The sequence below is a fragment of the Crocodylus siamensis genome, chromosome 11, assembly GCF_052110815.1.
Source record: "Crocodylus siamensis isolate JL-2025a chromosome 11, ASM5211081v1, whole genome shotgun sequence".
In the NCBI taxonomy this organism is placed as follows: domain Eukaryota; kingdom Metazoa; phylum Chordata; order Crocodylia; family Crocodylidae; genus Crocodylus; species Crocodylus siamensis.
Window position 1 is genome coordinate 8599118 of NC_143405.1, and position 16488 is coordinate 8615605.

A 16488-nucleotide genomic window follows, 5' to 3' on the forward strand; every position below is an offset into this window, starting at 1 on the left:
TCTACCCACCCACTTCTACTCCAAGTCTCAATCCTCAGCATATTAACCCTGCCACGCTCCTCTGTGCCACTCGCTGCCTAATGGGCAACAAAGAGAGTCCCCAAGCCTCCTCCTTGTCCAGAGACTTAGCTCCCTCTGCCCAGGAGAGACCAGTGAGAGGAGACGTGCTGATGGGGTGATTTTGTCCCGGTGACACATCACAGGGAAGCCACACGAGAAGAGCAATGCTTCAAGGGAGGGGCCCCTCCATCAGCACGCAGCATCATCAGCACGCCCGCCCTGCCCCTGCTCTCCCCACTGCCAGCCCTGCCCCCAAGGGCTGATGCCAAACAGCTCGTCGACAACCCCTCCGTGCCAGTCTCCGGCAGCTGGCAAGAGCTGCCCCAAACCTGGCCATCAGTGGGGGCTCACAGCACCATGGTGGGTATGTGATGGGCCAAGGAGGCCGGGTGGGGCACGGGTAAGGCCGGGGAGTGCGACTGCAGGGAGGCATTGGGGGGCCGGTGCCTGGCGCTCTTCTGGTGGGCCCGGAGCCCGGCGAGCTGGGAGTAGGCACTTTGGCAGACCTGGCATTTGTAGGGGCGCTCGCCGGTGTGCAGGCGGACGTGGTTGCGGAGGGTGGAGGACTGGCTGAAGCGCCGGTTGCAGAAGCGGCAGACGAAGGGCTTGTCCAGCGTGTGGATGCGCATGTGGGAGCGCAGGTTGCTGCGGGAGTTGAAGCCGCGGTGGCAGATCACGCAGCGCATGCGCCCCGTCGTGCTGGCCCCGCTGTCCACCGCGTGGAAGTCCTCTGCGTGACAAAGCACACGCCACAGGGGTCAGCTGCCACCCTCGGCCCTGGACGCCCTGGGGACCCCTGAGCCTGAGCCACTCGCTCCCCTCCTCGTGCCTCGATGATGTGGCCTCTCCATGTGGGCTGAATCAATCAATGTGAAGCACCTGTCACATCAGTGCCATGCAGCTCCTGCTCTCTAAGGAGCGCTGTGTACATCGGGGCACTGACAAACGAGGCCTCCCACCCCCAGGGAGGAAGCCATCGTCCTCTCCTTGGTATAGGTCACAAGCCTGGCGGTGGGGGTAGGCCAGAATAGGAGCCAGGAGGCCTGCTGTGCTGCCCCGAGCAGTTAACTTTGGATCACAGGTGCTGAGCCCGCTGGCCCTGCTTTCTACCATGTCCTTCCCAGGGGCTGGCAGAGGCCAGGGCGCCAACATCTCGCAAGGATGGAGCAGTGCCATTCTGCCAGGAAAGAGCCTTTCACCCCCACCCTGCCTGAGAAGCAGGCTCAGTCTCACTTTGCATGGGATGTTTGTCCAGCAGCATCACTGGCCTGCTCTGCTCTGCTCTGCTCTGCAGGTGCCTCTGGCTAGAATAGCCCGGGGTCTCAAGGTCAGGACGTCAGAGCATCGGCAGAGCGGAGCAGGGACCAGCGCAGTGGATGCATGCAGCATCTGTCTGCCAGCTCCAGCCAGCACATTGAAGCCCTCCTAGCCCTCAGCCCCATGAGAAAGCCATGGAGGTGGAGGCAGGGCTTGGCTGTGGGGAGCAGCTGGGGGTGGAGGTCCCAGCTGGCAAGAGGACTCACACCCTTGCTCTTGTCGTTCTCTAGCGGAGGAAGGGGGAAGCCTGTGCTGCCTCTGGACCCACCCGCCTGTCTGCGGGCCCTGGCCGTGCTGCGGAGAAGCCCACCCTGCTCGCTCAGTGCCCTCGGCATGCTTCCCTGCCGTGTTCCCAGAGTGGCGGCAAGGGAGAGGGACCCTCTGCGAGCCCAGAGCATGTCTGTGCCCATGACCCCCGCTTCAGGGAGAGCAGGAGCAGGGGGCTTGGCTGCGAGTGCTACAGCAGAGGCTGTTCCCCATGTCCCCTCCGTCCGTCCCCATGGAAAACAGCAGGAGCAAAGAAGCAGAGGATGGGAGAGAGGACCCTGCTCTGGCACCCTGGGAAAGGAAGGGCTTGCATGGGATTAATGATGGGGAAATGGGTGAGTCGGAGATGAGACCAGGTGTGCCTCCCCATCCCCTGGCTGAGCAGGAGTCATCGCCTTCTCCCCAGCACCCGAGGAGGGAAGCATCACCTCACCTCTGGCCTTGGAGGCAAGTTTTCCCTTAAGGGCTCAGCAGGCAAAACAGCAGTGTCCCAGGCAGGCTGCTGTGGGGGAAGGGTGGGAAGCGATGCTAAGACCCACCAAAGTCCTGGGGAGCTGCTGATCTTTATGCTCTAAATAGCTGCCTCTCCCTACAGGGCACAGAAGGGTGCTGGAGATGCCAGCCTGCTGACAGGGACCGGCACAGATGGGCTGGACAACAGGTGCCCACTCCAGGTGCTGGGGTCTAGCTGCACCCCTCCCACCCCCCACAGCCTGGCAAAGGACCGGCCGGTGGGCATGGGAGGAGCTGGGGTGCAGGTGCACTTTCCATCCGCCCCTACATACCGTGCTTATTCTTCTTCTGCTCTTCCTCCAACCCGGGCACGCCAGGGATCCCCAGGAAGGTGTTGTGCGAGTTCCCGTACCAGACCAGCAGCTCTTGGTCCGGAGGAATCATCTGCAGGGAAGGAGACACAGATGGGGGAGAGGTGAAGACGGTTCCCCTGGGAACAGCTGGGGCCAGACCCCTCGAGCCAAACTCGCCCCTGGTGACAGGACACAACAGTATTTGGATTCGGAGAGGGAGCAAGCTCTTACCCTGCCAGCCAGGCCCCCGGTCCCTGCAGTGGCCTGGCAGGGCTGCGCTGGCAGCACCCAGGTGCCTTAGAAGCACTTTTGCATTGTTAATGTGAATATTTAAAGCAGTTTCACGTTGCTTCCCATTTTTCATTGTGTCTCAGGGCTGGGGGATGCCAAGGAACTCCTGCCTTGGAGAAGAAGTCAGGGGACAGCTGGGGTGTCTGGCTTGAAGCCGTAGGCTAAGAGAACTAGTCGCTGCTGAAATGATTCCCCATGAAATACTGCTCTCAGCACCCGTGCTCAGCCTGATGTCTTTAAGCTGAAGAATCCACCCCCTGCTGAGAGGGACGAGGCCATTCTCACTTGTCCCAGCTACTATTTCAGAGTCTCAGAGAGCCACGACTGAGTGACGCTGGGCCCACGGTTTTACGGCTTCTTTGCAAACCGCAAGAGTGAGAGATTTAATTAAAAAATACCAGTAAACCCCCTGACTCTGGAGCATAATTCTGCAGCTACAAAACAACAGGCTAACACAGCAAAACCCTTCAAGGGAGCTACTTTTAAGCAGGTGAACAAGCACACTGAAAACTTGATGGCCTAACATTAGACACTTGCTTAACAACTTTGATGAACAGGGGCTTAATTGGGAGTGCAATAACCCATGTTCGGAAATGGTGCAGAAGGGATTGCTTTCGGGGATGAATTATTTAACTGGATTGTTTCTGTATAATAGAATAGAAGCAAAGGTGACAACTTCTGGGTGCGTTCGCTGAGATCCTTATGCAAGAAGGATGAAAAGGAGGAGGAGAACGGGGGAAGGAAGAAAGAAACTGAATTACAGACATGCCCTGATGAATCTGCCAGGAGGAGAGGAGGGAGGAAAGGGCAAAGGGCACTGTCAGTCCCGGGCAGATGCATGCGTTAGCTCCAGGCAATGCTCAGACCCTGCACTGAGGGAGACACTGCAAAGCCCAGCGCAGACTGCGGGATACGAGAGAGATCGCAGAGAGTGTGTCTGTGTGAGTGAAGGGAGAGGGAGGGACACAGGACCGGGGGAGCGTGTGTAGGATGAGAGAGCGCAAGAAAGAGTGCATTCAAATGCACGCGTGGAGGAGATGGGCTGTGAAGGTGTGGGCATCTGTGCTGAGCAGAGATGGGGTGGGTATCAGCCTGTGAAGGAGTGGAAAAGGTAGGTACCCATACGAACATGGATGGGCACACGGACAGATGCCGCATGTGTACGTGTGTGTGCATGCACATGCGTGTGCGAGATAAATCAGATGTTTCACTGCATCTGCCTTTCCCCTGAACTGCATCCCACATCTGCTGGAGGCCAGAGGAACTGATGGATTGTTAATGACGGCTAATTGTTGGTTGCAGCATCGCTGTGCATGACACTGTTGCGGCGATTAGACCCGTCTTTGCATATCAGAAAGCCAGGCTTTAGGAAGGACAGGCTCCATCCTGCTGCTGGCTTCACAAGGACAGCCCCAATTCCTTGCATGCAGGTAATCTCTTTGGGACCATGGTCTTACAACCAATATCCAAAGAGTCACTTGCACTGACTTTGGGCTCTTGATCCTGGGCTTCCCGACTGGTTTTACATCTAGATTCATATTCTGAAATGTCAAGGGGCAGAGAACATGGGTGGGAATCTTGGAGTCATCCCTGCTTTGCGACACCTCATCTGTGCTCGTTAATGCAACAAGAGCTGGGCCTGAGTGGAGGTATACACACACAACCTGCTTTTGGGATGTCCAGGTGGGTGGAAGCAGCGAGGGCATCACAAGCCCTTCTGCTCCCAGGCATTGAAGGAGAAGTTTGCTTTTATACGGACCTTTGGTAGGAGGCAGAATTAGCACTAGTTGCTGAGGAAGGTGGAGCAGGGACCTCCTCCCCTTCCAGGCTCACAAGAAGGATGCTAAAGACGTGAATATAGTCCATGGGGTCTAATGCCCTTCTCCGCCTCTTCCCACAGGTGCACACCGTGGTATCCAGAAACAGCCTGTCTATTTGGACAAAAGATCTGATCCAGCATCCCTTGCTCACCCAGAAATCCCAGTGATTTCAAATATTCCCATCAGCTGAAAAGGAGCCAGCACCCACATGCACACACCAGCAGCAATATGCGTAGGCGTGGCGGGAGGACGCAGGGAGTCAGGTGGAGGTGAGGAACGCAGGACCAGCAACAGCTTAGGCAGCTGCAATTGTACCTCGCCCCTTTCCGAGGCACCACTTTTGATTTCCCTTCCTCTCTGATTAAAAAAACCTTATTATTAACCCCACACCCACCGCACACAGTTGAGCGAACCTCATGCTCCTGTGCTGTGCTGGATCGGGGCCTTACATGGCACTTGTATAATGTCCCAAGAATTGCTTAGGAACTGCCACATACAACAGTGCGGTTGGCTATTGGGCTTCATAGGGAGATTTGTTTCCTTTGTCAGCATCACATTATTGTTACTTGGGCAGTTTGGGGGGTCATCTTGGGGAAATAAAAAAAAAGAGCGGCACTCTGGGGACACAAGAACCACAGATTCAAACATCAATAGCGTGAACTGTTTGCTAAACGAACGTCTCAATTAGGCATATAACACTCACTCTATTAGGTACATCACACCATACACGCGTACATTCAGATCGATCGATCCAGCCATCCAGAAATTCCCGTCCATGGGCACGCTAGCTTTGAATCTAACCGATCTATACTTTAAGAATGATATAACCATGACAGAATATTATCCTTTTCCTCCTATAATCTAGAAACCAAAATACAAAGCAACTCCACTCCCTTTCTGATAAACGACCCGTCCCGCAGCCTGCCAGCACGAGGAGGGAGGCTTAGACGAGCGCTCGCTGAAGTCCCGGCTGCTGTTTCTGCTCACGAAGAGCCCTGCCATGCGGGGAGCCCGACATCGCCCGGCTGCACGCAGGTGTAGCTGGGCGGCAGCGTCTCGCTCAGATCCCTGGCTGGAAACACACGAGCCGCCCGCCACGGCAAGGAGCACCGTGCTTTTCTCTTCCCACCTGCCCCTCCCGGCTGCTCATTTCTCTCTGGATAAAATCTCAGGCCCAATCCTGCGGTTCATGCACAGGCAAAGGTTCCCTTCGACGCTGCAGAAAGTCCCCTGCGTCTGGGGTGCAGGGTCAGGCCCTCACTGTAGGTCTGAAGCTCGCGGAGGGCCGGGCCTGTGAAGTGCTAAGCCCTGTGGCTGCTGTCCAGCAAAGCACTCGAGCGCGTGGCTGATCTGAGAGCACAGGCAAGACCTGCTGGCTTCAGCGGGACGGCACATGCCGGAGCCGAGCACAGCGAGTTCTTTGCTGATTCAGGGCCAAACTGCTCGTGCAGGCAACTGCCGGCCCGTCCTCCCTCCCGGTGCATTCGGGGCACGTCTATTCCCTGCTCTGTCTCTCGGGTGCTGTGTTGAGCCCACCCAGCTGGACACGACCCCGACACAGAGCCTTGCAGCCAGGAGGCTCCGACTGCGCCAACCCAACCTCCTGCCTTTTCCTGGATCGCCAATTATCCTAGCCCCGGCGTTGGGGTCCCACCAGAGCCGATCCCATCCTAACGGGAGGTCAGACTGTGAGAGCCACTCCCACCCCCACGCGCTGCTGGTTTGCCCCCCGCAGCAGAGTCCCAGCATCGCAGCCCCGCGCCGCTCTCTGGGCTCCAAGCTGCATCCCGGCTCGGCAGGCAGGTAGGTGGGCCACCGAGTAGCGGGGCCTGAGCCCAGCAGGACTGGAGGCCAAGTCTTTCCCACGGGGGGCGGGTGTATTCCCCACCGCCCCACGCTCTTCCCTGTCAGGCCTAGGGACCCTCTTCCTTTTGGCTCTCTCCATGAGGAGCTCAGGGCTCATGAGGATGGTTGTACCTACACACCGGGTCTCTCAGCTCCGACAGGGTCAGGGTCGGAGATCTTAGAAACAACTAGCTCAGCGACTCCGACTCTGCTCCGCTCTGGAGGATCTTGCCCACGGAGGCTTTTTTGTGATGGGACAGAAACAGGCCTGGCTGTATCCATGCAGCCAGCGCCCCACGTGCACCCGCCCCAGCCGTCCTGGGAGTCTCGCACCGCTGCTCTCGGGATGTGGCTGCAGAGGTGCCTCAAAGCCCCGCCGGGGCCAAGGCCCTGCCTGCTGGGCACCGCGCACACGCAGCTGAACGCACCATCCTGCCCGCAGAGCGCTTCGGCCCAGCCCCACAACTGGAGACGGGGGCTTGGCTCCCTCCGCCTGCCTACCCAGGGGCGCCAACGGGGTGAGCATCCTCTCACCCCAGCTGTGCGCTTAGTCACTCCTGATCCATGTTGTGACGAGGGCCGGATCCTGTGACCCGCACTGACACTGAGTGGATGTAGGTGTCTACTATTAATCTGATTCCACCCGGAAAAACCGTGCCTATAGCAAGCAGGTGCATCCTCCTCCTCTTCCTCCCTCCTTTTTGTGCCTAAGTCTAGATGCCAGGGTGACAGTGTGACACAAAGCTGGTGCATGAATGGGCTTCCAGAGACCTGAACAAGGTTGGGGAAGAGTCACACTCTGGCGCCCAATTGGAGGAGCTGGAATAGGACCCAGCCCCGAAAGCAGAATCGGGCCCATGGCCGGGAGTCCTGCACGTGACTTCAATCCTTGATCCGTCCCTTCTCCCCGTGCTGCCATCCCACAGCTTTTCTACTGGATTTTAAACCTACCCGATTCTGCTTCCCTTTGGGCCCCCGGAGGCGGAGGCTCAGAAAAGACACAGGGCTCCTGCCCCCATGGCAAAGCCTTGGCTGACCCGAGCAGGAGAGGGAGCAGACCCCTGGGGTCCGTCCCCTCCACACTTCTACCAGAGGAACAAATCCTGAGCCATATTTCTCCCCTCTCTCTTTCTCCCCCATCCTCCTCCCTGCGCACGCACACCCTGCAATTCAGCCATGAACTGAAATAGCAAGAAAAGAGGAAAGCTCCCCATTTTCTCCCCCCACCAACCCCCGCCAGCCCGCACAATGGCGAGCTCACCGAGGGGCCAGGCCGCATCTCGGGAGCGCGCGTGTGCTATTCTCCGGCACTGCCACGCCGACCCCCACTGCTCTCGAGAGGGTTTCGATGCCAACATCCCTCCCTGCCGGCCAAATCCCCTCTCAGCAAGCCATTAACCTTTTCATTGAGGCCTGAATTAAGCCCCCCGAAGACGGAGCCCTGGTGAACAAGGGAGGATCTGTGATACGGAGAATGCTGGTCCCATGCTCCGCTCCCTCCTCCTGCCCGCGCTCTCGCGCTGCCTCCCCGCTGCCCCTACCTCAATGGCCTTGTAGAATATGCTGTTCCCGATCTGGACCACCTCCAAGTTCTGCTCTTGCTCGTTCCTGGCACACTTGATATAGGTCATCCAGCTACGGTGGTCTTCCTGGCTGGCGTCAATGAAGTAGCGGACGGTGCCGTCTTCATTGAAGACCTAGGGAGGGAGGGAGGGTTGGTACGGAAAGAGACCCGCAGCTGAATGCTCTGCACAAGTCCTTCCTACCTCCCAACATGTGCCCGGGATGGAGGACTGGGAGGGGGGGAGTCAAGGTGCTGTGTGCACCCCATGTCAAACATCAAGAAACTTAGCACATGGGAGGTTTTTAGCAGAAAGCTCCATTCCTTCCCGCCTGCAGGAGCTTGCATCTCCTGAACCCGGAGGGGAGAAGTTGGTAGGGGAGTAGGCTTCTGCAGCTCCTCTGCCCCGATGGAGAGGATCATGGCAGGGCACTGAATGGGGAAAGCCGCATGGCGGGTGGGAAGGGGGCACTGGCAGGGCAGCCCCACGTATGGTCAGTCCCTGGGGCTGCTCCTTTCACAGGGGGAGAAGCTGCATCAGCTGCAGTCGGACCGATCCTGCTTCCCGCTGACAGTGCAATGGGCAGGGAAACCCACCACCCAGCAGCAGAGAGCGTGTGCCGCGGGGCTTTCAACGCAGCACCGCCCGGCCCTACCCTGCGATGCTGTCACCTGGTGTGGGAGGCAGCCTGCCAGCTCTGCCCTCTCCGGGACACGAGTCTCCTTCCCCCCCGCTGGGGCTGGCGCTGCCTCGGCCAGGGCGGACTCTAGTGTCGCCTGGATCTCTGCAGTGAAAAGTTCCCCAGAGGGGAACGCCACCGAGGCCCTGGTCCTGAATCTCTGAGGCCTGCCAGCACTTGTCACCGACACGCCCGGATCCAGCCTCTTACAACGCTGTAAGACAAGGCACGGCCCTGCCGGGAGCTGAGATGCAGAGGCTGGCAAAGCGGGCGGCCAGGCAGCCACCAGCAGGTCGGTCAGTCGCCAGGTGCCACGGCCACTGCCTGGTCAGCCCTGCTCCCAACCCCGCAGGAAGCTCCTCACTGCTGCTCAGTCACTCTGGAGTCGCACCTGATCAGGATCAGGCCCCCGAGGTCACGCACTGGAACGGTTTCACAGCACTCAGTGGCCTCAGACCTCGGGCAAGCGGGTGAAAGGGAGGCGAGGGGCTCAGCAAGGTTGCTGCAGCGGAGGAGCTCTGCAGCGCAGGGACGGCTGGTTTGGGGTGGAAGGTTGCAAGGGTCTAAGAGAATATGCAAGCGTGTGTGTGTGCATGTGCATGCATGGGTAGGGTTTTTTCCTATTGTTCCTCCACCCAGCACCAGCCAGGACAGCTTGAGGCTCTCTGGAGAACCCAGGAGTGCAGAGAGTAGGAGGCAGCGCATCGGCAAGCAAAGGAAGCAACCTTCCTTCCACAGCTGCGCGCACTCCTGCAGGGCTCCCTTGACCGCCCTGAGAACGGGGCCCAGTCCCTGCCCTCCTCCCCACGCGGAGCCGACCCCTCCAGGGAACCTTGCCCGTATCTCCCTGTGCCGACCGGTCTGGGATGCTGGCAGGGCAGGAGAAGGGGCTGGGGTCTAAGCTGGCTTCTTACAAAGTCAGTGGAGAGACCCCAGGGGCTGGAGGAGGAGGCGTCTGGAGGCTCTGGGTAGGGGCTGGGGAGGGAGCAGGGCCCTTGCTGCGACTCCGACCTGCTCTGTCCCTAGGAAGAGCCGCCGAGAGCTGCAAGAGGAGGCTGAGCCCTGCCAAGTGCCAAGGCCCGTCCATCAGACATTGGGGAGCCCCTGCCAGCGCTTTGTTAAACCAGGCTTGATTTAAGCCCCCGGGTCACTGCTCCCCCTCCGGCGGGCTGGAAGCCTCCATTCACCCTGCCCAATTACCGATCCCCGGACGCCTGCTCAGAGGCTCAGCACAGAAAGGCCCCGCTCGGCTTTTGTTCCAGGGACCAAGCTGTGGCCATGGGAAGCCCGGTCCAGCCAATGTCAGGGTGCCCCCACTGCGCCCAGCCTCCCCGGTGCGGGAGACAAAGGACGCTTTGCCCAAGCGGGGCTGGGCTGGGCTGGGCTGGGGGGGACCCCGCTCCTCTGGGGATCCCGGGGAACTCGCCTGGGAAGGGGCAGCGCAGGGGCTTGCTGGAGGGGAGCGCTGCACGCCCGGGCGAGGGGAAACCGAGGCACGAGGAGCGAGGGAGGGGACCCCAGGCACCCCGCTCTTTACCTCCCACATGAGGTTGTTATTCTTGCACAGGTCCACGTGCTCGGGCGAGATGACCCGGCCGGTGAAAGGCCCCATCTCGGTGCCGGCTTTGATCCAGGTCTTGGAGAAGATGCCGAGCCCCTCGCCGGGGATGGAGCTCTGCGCGATGATCACCTCGGACGGCAGCACCAGGCTGGACAGCTTCTGCACCTCTGCGGGGACACGGGGATCTCCAGCGGCGGGAACGGGGCGCTCTGCCCGCCGGCCCGGGCCTGGCCCGCCGCGCCGCGCCGCGGGTTCGTGTCCCCTCCGCCCCCCTCCCCGAGCCCCCCGGGGGCACCCGCCGGGCGATCTCCCCCTGGTCCCGGGCAAGGCAGGGAGCTGGGAAAAAGAAGCCGGTGAGAGCCGGAGAAAGAGGTTAAATGGTGTCTATTTCAGCCCGTCCAGCCATTTGTCACGCCGCTAAAGCGATCCGCATTCATTCCCCGCGGCCCCAAAGCGCTGCCTAATTCTAAATTCATTAGCCCTTTAAGCAGGCTGTAGCCATACATCGCGCCTGAATGGCCAAGGGGCTTGTTTCAAAGGGGCCAGGAATTCCTCTTACAAAATGGGCAGATTAGCTGGTTGACATCATGTGAATGGGAAGGGAATTAGGCTTCACGGCAAATTAGGAGAGGACCAGCGCTGGGGGGGCCGGCGGCCGGGGCGCGGGACTCACCCCCGGAGAAGCTCTGCGCCAGCACCTCGGCCGTGAAGGCGGTCTTGGGGTTGCCGTGGCCCTTCTCCTCGAAGAGCTGCTCGCCCAGCACGTTCCTCCAGCGGCCGTAGAGGAAGCTGTGCAGGATGTCCGACGTGATCACCTCGGCCAGGGACAGCCCCGGCGGCTTCAGCCCCGTCTTGAGAACCAGGGCTTCGGCGGGCAGCACCGAGCCCATCATAGGGCCGCCGGCCGGGCTGCGGGAGGGCGCGGCGGAGCGGAGCGGAGCGGAGCGGGCGCCCGGGCGGGGCTGGAGCCGGCTGCGAGCGCAGACCGGGCGGATTCCTCCTGGCAGAGCCGCCGCCCGCTTTATATGAGCGCCACTGACCCTCCTAATTGGTTATTAATGACCCCCCTGACGTTGGCAGAGAGACTTGTTGGAGCTCGACGAGCCGGAGCTGCCGAGACCCCCCTTCCCTTCCCTCCCGTGCCCGCCCGTCCTGCCTTCCCTCCCCCGGGGGCCGGGAGGCGGCTCCGCTCCCAGCCCGGCCCTGCGGCAGCCCGCGGGGGGCCGGGGCCGGGGCCGCACAAAGGGCCGCTCCCCCGGCGGGGCCCGGCTCCGCCCGCAACGACAGCCGGGCCGGGCGCCCCGACGGAAGCCGGGGCCGCGGCCGGGGCCGGCGCCCCGGGGGCTTCGCGGCCCGCCTGCCCCTGCCCTCGCCCGCGCCGCCCGCCCGCGAGTCACCGAGGACGGTGGCCGCGCAGCAGCGGGGCCGGAGGGGCCTTGTGGCCCTCCAAGCCCGCCCCCGCCTGGGCGGGAGAGCCCTGGGCTCGGGTGAGGGCCAGGGCCCGGTGCCGGCGCCGACGCGGGACTAGGGGCACAGAGCCGGCGCGCGGGAGGCAGGCCCGGGGGAGGTCAGCGCGCGCCCCCTGTTAGCATCATTTTTACCCCATGCTGAGACACCTCACAAGGGCGCGGGGAGGCTTGAAATCCAGACAGTGGCCCCGACCCCACTCGGCAGCCCTGCCCAGCCCCAGGCCGGGGTCCAGCCGATCCCGCGGTGGGGAGGGCCAGGCGCAGGGCGCGCGGCCTGAGGGAGCCCAAGGGCCCGAGCGGGGGGAAGGTGGCCGCAGGCCCGCGGCGCAGGGGTGGCAGGAGGCCCCAGCCCTGGCGAGGGAGTCGGTCAGGACTGGGTCTGCGGGCAGCAAAGCCAGCACGTGCCGCGCCGCCCGCCTGGGCCCAGCTGGGGCCTTCAAGTGACGGTGACCAGCCTGCTCCTGCCCTGCCCTGGGGCCTTCAAGGGACGGCAGCGCCGGAGGGCCATTCACTGCCTGCTACCCCCAGGCCCTCGGTGAGGCTAGCGGCGGCCCCTCTAGGCGGACCTGTTGCTCAAGGGCCCAACTCCAAGCCAGGGGACTCCCACCCACTCCAGAGGGCTTTGGATCAGGCCCAACCCCAGGCGTCCTCCTCACCAGCCTCCTCTCTGCCTTTGCCCTCGGGGCACGAAAGCCTTCCCCTCTGCCCGAATCCGAACCCTGCGATCGCTGTACGCCAGAGCACACCCACGAAGCTTGTAACTGTTTTGCAGCGGGGGGGCAAGGGGGAGAACTGCTTGTCAGCAAAATGTACGGACCCAAAAGCATTGCCTGCTCAAGCCAGGAAAATCAGGACTATTTCCACAGGCCCACAGGCACTTTGGACCTACACCTACATTTCAGCGGCGCTTTTCAGGTGCGGCCGTCCTAACAGCACAGGGGATTAAATAAAAAGGAGACTGTTAACAAAAAGAAGTAAATAAAAAGAATTGACTCCAGGACTTCGGGGCTCCGGATAGAGGAGCTATTAACCCACCTAGCACAGGAATATTTGTGCCTCGCTCTGCATAGCACGCGCATCAGGTGTAAGGTTTGCAAGACGCATTTATTGCTTTCACCGCTGAAAACAAGCGAGGCCCTTTCATTGTTTTTCTTTTCACCAGACACTGAACCCCCGTTCTTCAATGACCAAATATGCCTCTTAAAACCTGAAGACACACGGCCATTCAGGTTATTGTTCCCAACTGGCCCGGCGCTGCTGAATCAGTCTGCGAGGTACCAGGAGCAGCTCGTCCCTCACGGCTGACGCTGCCTGGGGAAAAAAAACAACCCGGCGTTAATGACTCTGATCAAACGGGCACAAATACAAGTTTACAGGCTACCTGCAAGGCCGGGGCTGTCTTCAGAGCTGGAAGCTCTTCCCCACTGCAGGCAAGGGGAAAAGGAAAAAAACCCCCAAACCTCCAAACCAAACTAATTCTACCTTTTGTGAGTGGTTAAAATTAACCTGAGTTGTTTCCAAACATCCAGCCACGTTCTCGATGGGTTTATATATATATATATATAGTAGCTATCCTTCCTTTTCAACATTTAAGGAAACAAGTTTAATATTCATGGCTGTTAATAGAGAAGGGCCATTATTACTGGCTTATTGTTCTGAGCCCTACACAATGCTGCTTGTATTTTCATGTGTATATTCCCAAAGTTCCTTCTTAGCGTTTAGTGAGCACTTAAATATTCATGGGTGTTAATAGAGAGGCCCCTAGTATATCGGGACATTGTTGGAGGTGTACATATTGGTCCCAGGCTGAATAGGCAGATTTCCCTTTTCTTTTGCTCTGTTTTGCAGGGTTGACGGGGCAGGAGCAAATAGGCACTTTTTTTTTCTCTCCCCCTTACAGAGAGAACATCTTTATTCCAGCCTCAGACTTTCTGGTTTCCCATTCAGACCCCTCCGAAATAATGTCAGGCAGAAGAAAAGTGGAGCAAATCAATCTTTCATGGTCTTTTTGAGACCAATTTGACATCCATGCACTCTTCTTTTCTTTCACAGCCTACAAGGGGATGGTCAGGATCTGGACAAGGTTGGGGTCTGATGAGAGGAGACATGAAATCAAATGCAGCAAAGAAAGAAAAGAAAAGCAAAACAAGAAAAGATTGCAGGGATGGGGCGATGGAGGAAAAATGAGGGTGAATGACAGTGCAAGAAAGGAGATTAGTGGCCAACAGCTGCTTTTTGGGGGCTGGGGGGGAGGGGGGCCATTTCGCCCCTCTTTCAGCCCTTTGCATGAATAGGATTTGAACAGAGCTGAGATTGATTTATAGTTATTGCAGTTGAACATTTATTGCTCTTAAAGAGTGGAGGGGAGAAAAGAGAAAAAAGGGGCATGAAAAGCTCCTTTCTGTATTAAAGAGGTATCAAATGAAGACTGCTGAGATAATATACAGTGGCCAATGGGAATTTGATTTGCTTTAAAATTTAACTCTTTTGGGGCTGCAGCTGATGGACACATTTTGAAACATAACGCTGGGAAGCTCAGCTTGGGGAGCGCTGATTTTTGTCTGCAGACAAAGCCTGGCCTTTTCCCTTTCACTCCTCAATAGCTCTCGAATATCTCGTTAGTGGTGCATTGCCTACAATTACCAATTTATGAATGAGGGAGAGGGAAGCTTTCCCTTATCCAGCCCCCCCCCCCTTAAAAAGGAAAAAAAATAAACCAATCCAAATGATATAGGATTAACTTTTTCATTCCATTGTCCCTTTCCTCAAACAGGTTAAAGTCAATATTCGTTTGTTTAACACTGACACCGTGGAGACGTCCCTCAGATTTCTGACTTTTACAAGCAAAATACTCGGCAGCCTCCCCTGCTCTCCACTTCGCTCCTCTGATCCTTGCAGAATAAACCGCAAGGAACTTGTAAAGCCCCTTCAGAGCTGGAAACCTGTTTTTTTTTTTTTGCTTTTGCTTTCTTTTAAGTGCGCGAACATTAAAATACTCTGCCAAGATTTGGGATTTGTTTTGGCCTTTTTTTTTTTTTTTTTTGGTGGGGCAGTCAGATAAAAAAAAAAAATGTTGAGAGAGTAATTGGAGAAGGAAAGAAACCCTTTCGGGGTCGGATTGGTTTTTAGAGCCATAAAAATTGGGATGATTTCTCATTGCTTTTACTAACACCAGAAAATCGATCCCTGCCTGGCTCTTGCCTGAGCTCTGGAACAGAAAGAAGCCCATTGTTCAATGGGGAGAAATACATTTTTACCAGTGATTGAAGGCTCCTTTCTCTTTTGAACTTTAGAAGAAAGTCCCTGGCAGGGAAAGAAGATTCGCTCCCCCCACAGCCCACCGCACCCCACCCTCCTGCTCCCTTCAACATCTGTTTGGAGAAATCCAGGCTCTAGGGCAGATCGGCTCAGTAAAACCCCCTCCAAAGTCATTAAAAAGATGTTAGTTCAACTGTGAAAAGTCCAGCGCAGTTATTGATCAGGGGAGAAGGAGGGGGATAATTAAAAAAGATTTGGGATTTACTAGAACTCATAATGAGGGGAGTGTGCGTGTCCGTGTGCATTGTGGGGGGCTTCAAACAAGCCTTTGCGCTGCAGCTAATCACGCACCGTCCTTCCCCATCCGCTTTCTTTGGCAGAGGGAGCGCAGCTGCGTGTGCTGGCTTGATGGAGCCATCTCACCTGATAGAGCCGCCTGCCTTCTCCACCAGCTTATACCCCCAGCCCCGGCTCCTTCGCCTTTCACTCGGTGCGTGAACGTGCAAACAGCGCTACGTATAAAATGAAAAATAAACAGCAAGGCCAACCTAGCTGGGAGGAGAGATCACTCAGATCAGATTTCAGGTGCTGGGCTGGCTCCTTTTCCTCCTCCCTCTCCGATCCCATCTGAAGAAGGAAAAAAAAAGCCAAAATGTTGCTGTTCTCACTGCGAAGAGGGGTGGTAACCCCCCCCCCCCATAGGAGCCCAACCAGGCCCGAGCCGCGTCCTCCCTCCTGCCCCACCAAGTTCCCAGTGTGTAATTGATGAAGCAACTCGCTGCACTTGCCTTTCGCATCCGCTCACCGGCTCACAAAGAGGCAAGCTGCTGTTTTGGGGGCTTTTCTGATGGAAAAAGGACTCGGAGCCCCCCGGAACAAAGGGAATCCTGCGAATGTTTTCAATAGATTTAACTCAATGAGGAGTGCGTTTTTTGCAAAGCACGGAAAGGGAGAGGGAGAGAAGGTGGGGGGGGGGAGAAGCAGTGAATGCTGAGTGTTTGGGCTGAAAGGCAGGGCTGATTTTAATGGGGAGATAGGGGTTTAGTTGTTGGGACCCAATTTAATTAGCTTCCTCCAACCCTTGAGAGACAAAGCGCCCTCCATCCGTCTCCAATCCGAAGCTCGTTTGCAGCGCGGGGCTCCTGCAAAAGTCAAAAGAGAAAAGGGAGAAAGAAAAGCAGGGGCTGAAAGAGGAGAAAGAGGCTCTAGGGGCCGAGGCAGGTGACTGGCACGCGCGGAACAAGGGACCCTTTTGGGCACAAGGCAGGAGGCATAAAGGGAGAGAGGAAAAGAGCCTTTTCCCCAGGTTTTACCCACTCGAGCTCCCTCCAGGGGCCTGGCCCCAAAGGCCTGAATAGGGGCGAGGGGGGCTGCAAAGCAAACAGAAGCTCCGGGGGCAGCCGGCGGCGGGGGCTGCTTATGGGAATGTGCCCAAATGGTACCTGGGCTGCGCACAATAGCGTGGGGCTGGGGCACAGGGACTGAATGGGATGGCCTGCCCCGCCACCCCCGCAGAGCCTGCAGCAGGGGCTCGCCCCCAGCACTGGGTGAAC

At 58.2% G+C, this 16488-nt stretch overlaps 1 protein-coding gene across 1 annotated transcript; it reads right to left on the reverse strand.

Moving 5' to 3' along the window:
- Positions 1-381: 381 nt before the first annotated feature.
- Positions 382-11101, reverse strand: PRDM12 (PR/SET domain 12). Its single transcript, XM_090022418.1, has 5 exons — positions 10882-11101; positions 10185-10375; positions 7948-8103; positions 2430-2541; positions 382-790 (listed from the first exon to the last, which is right to left on the reverse strand). Exons 1-5 carry the CDS (start codon positions 11099-11101, stop codon positions 408-410), a joined length of 1062 nt encoding a protein of 353 aa, XP_089878544.1. The 3' UTR covers positions 382-407.
- Positions 11102-16488: the final 5387 nt, after the last annotated feature.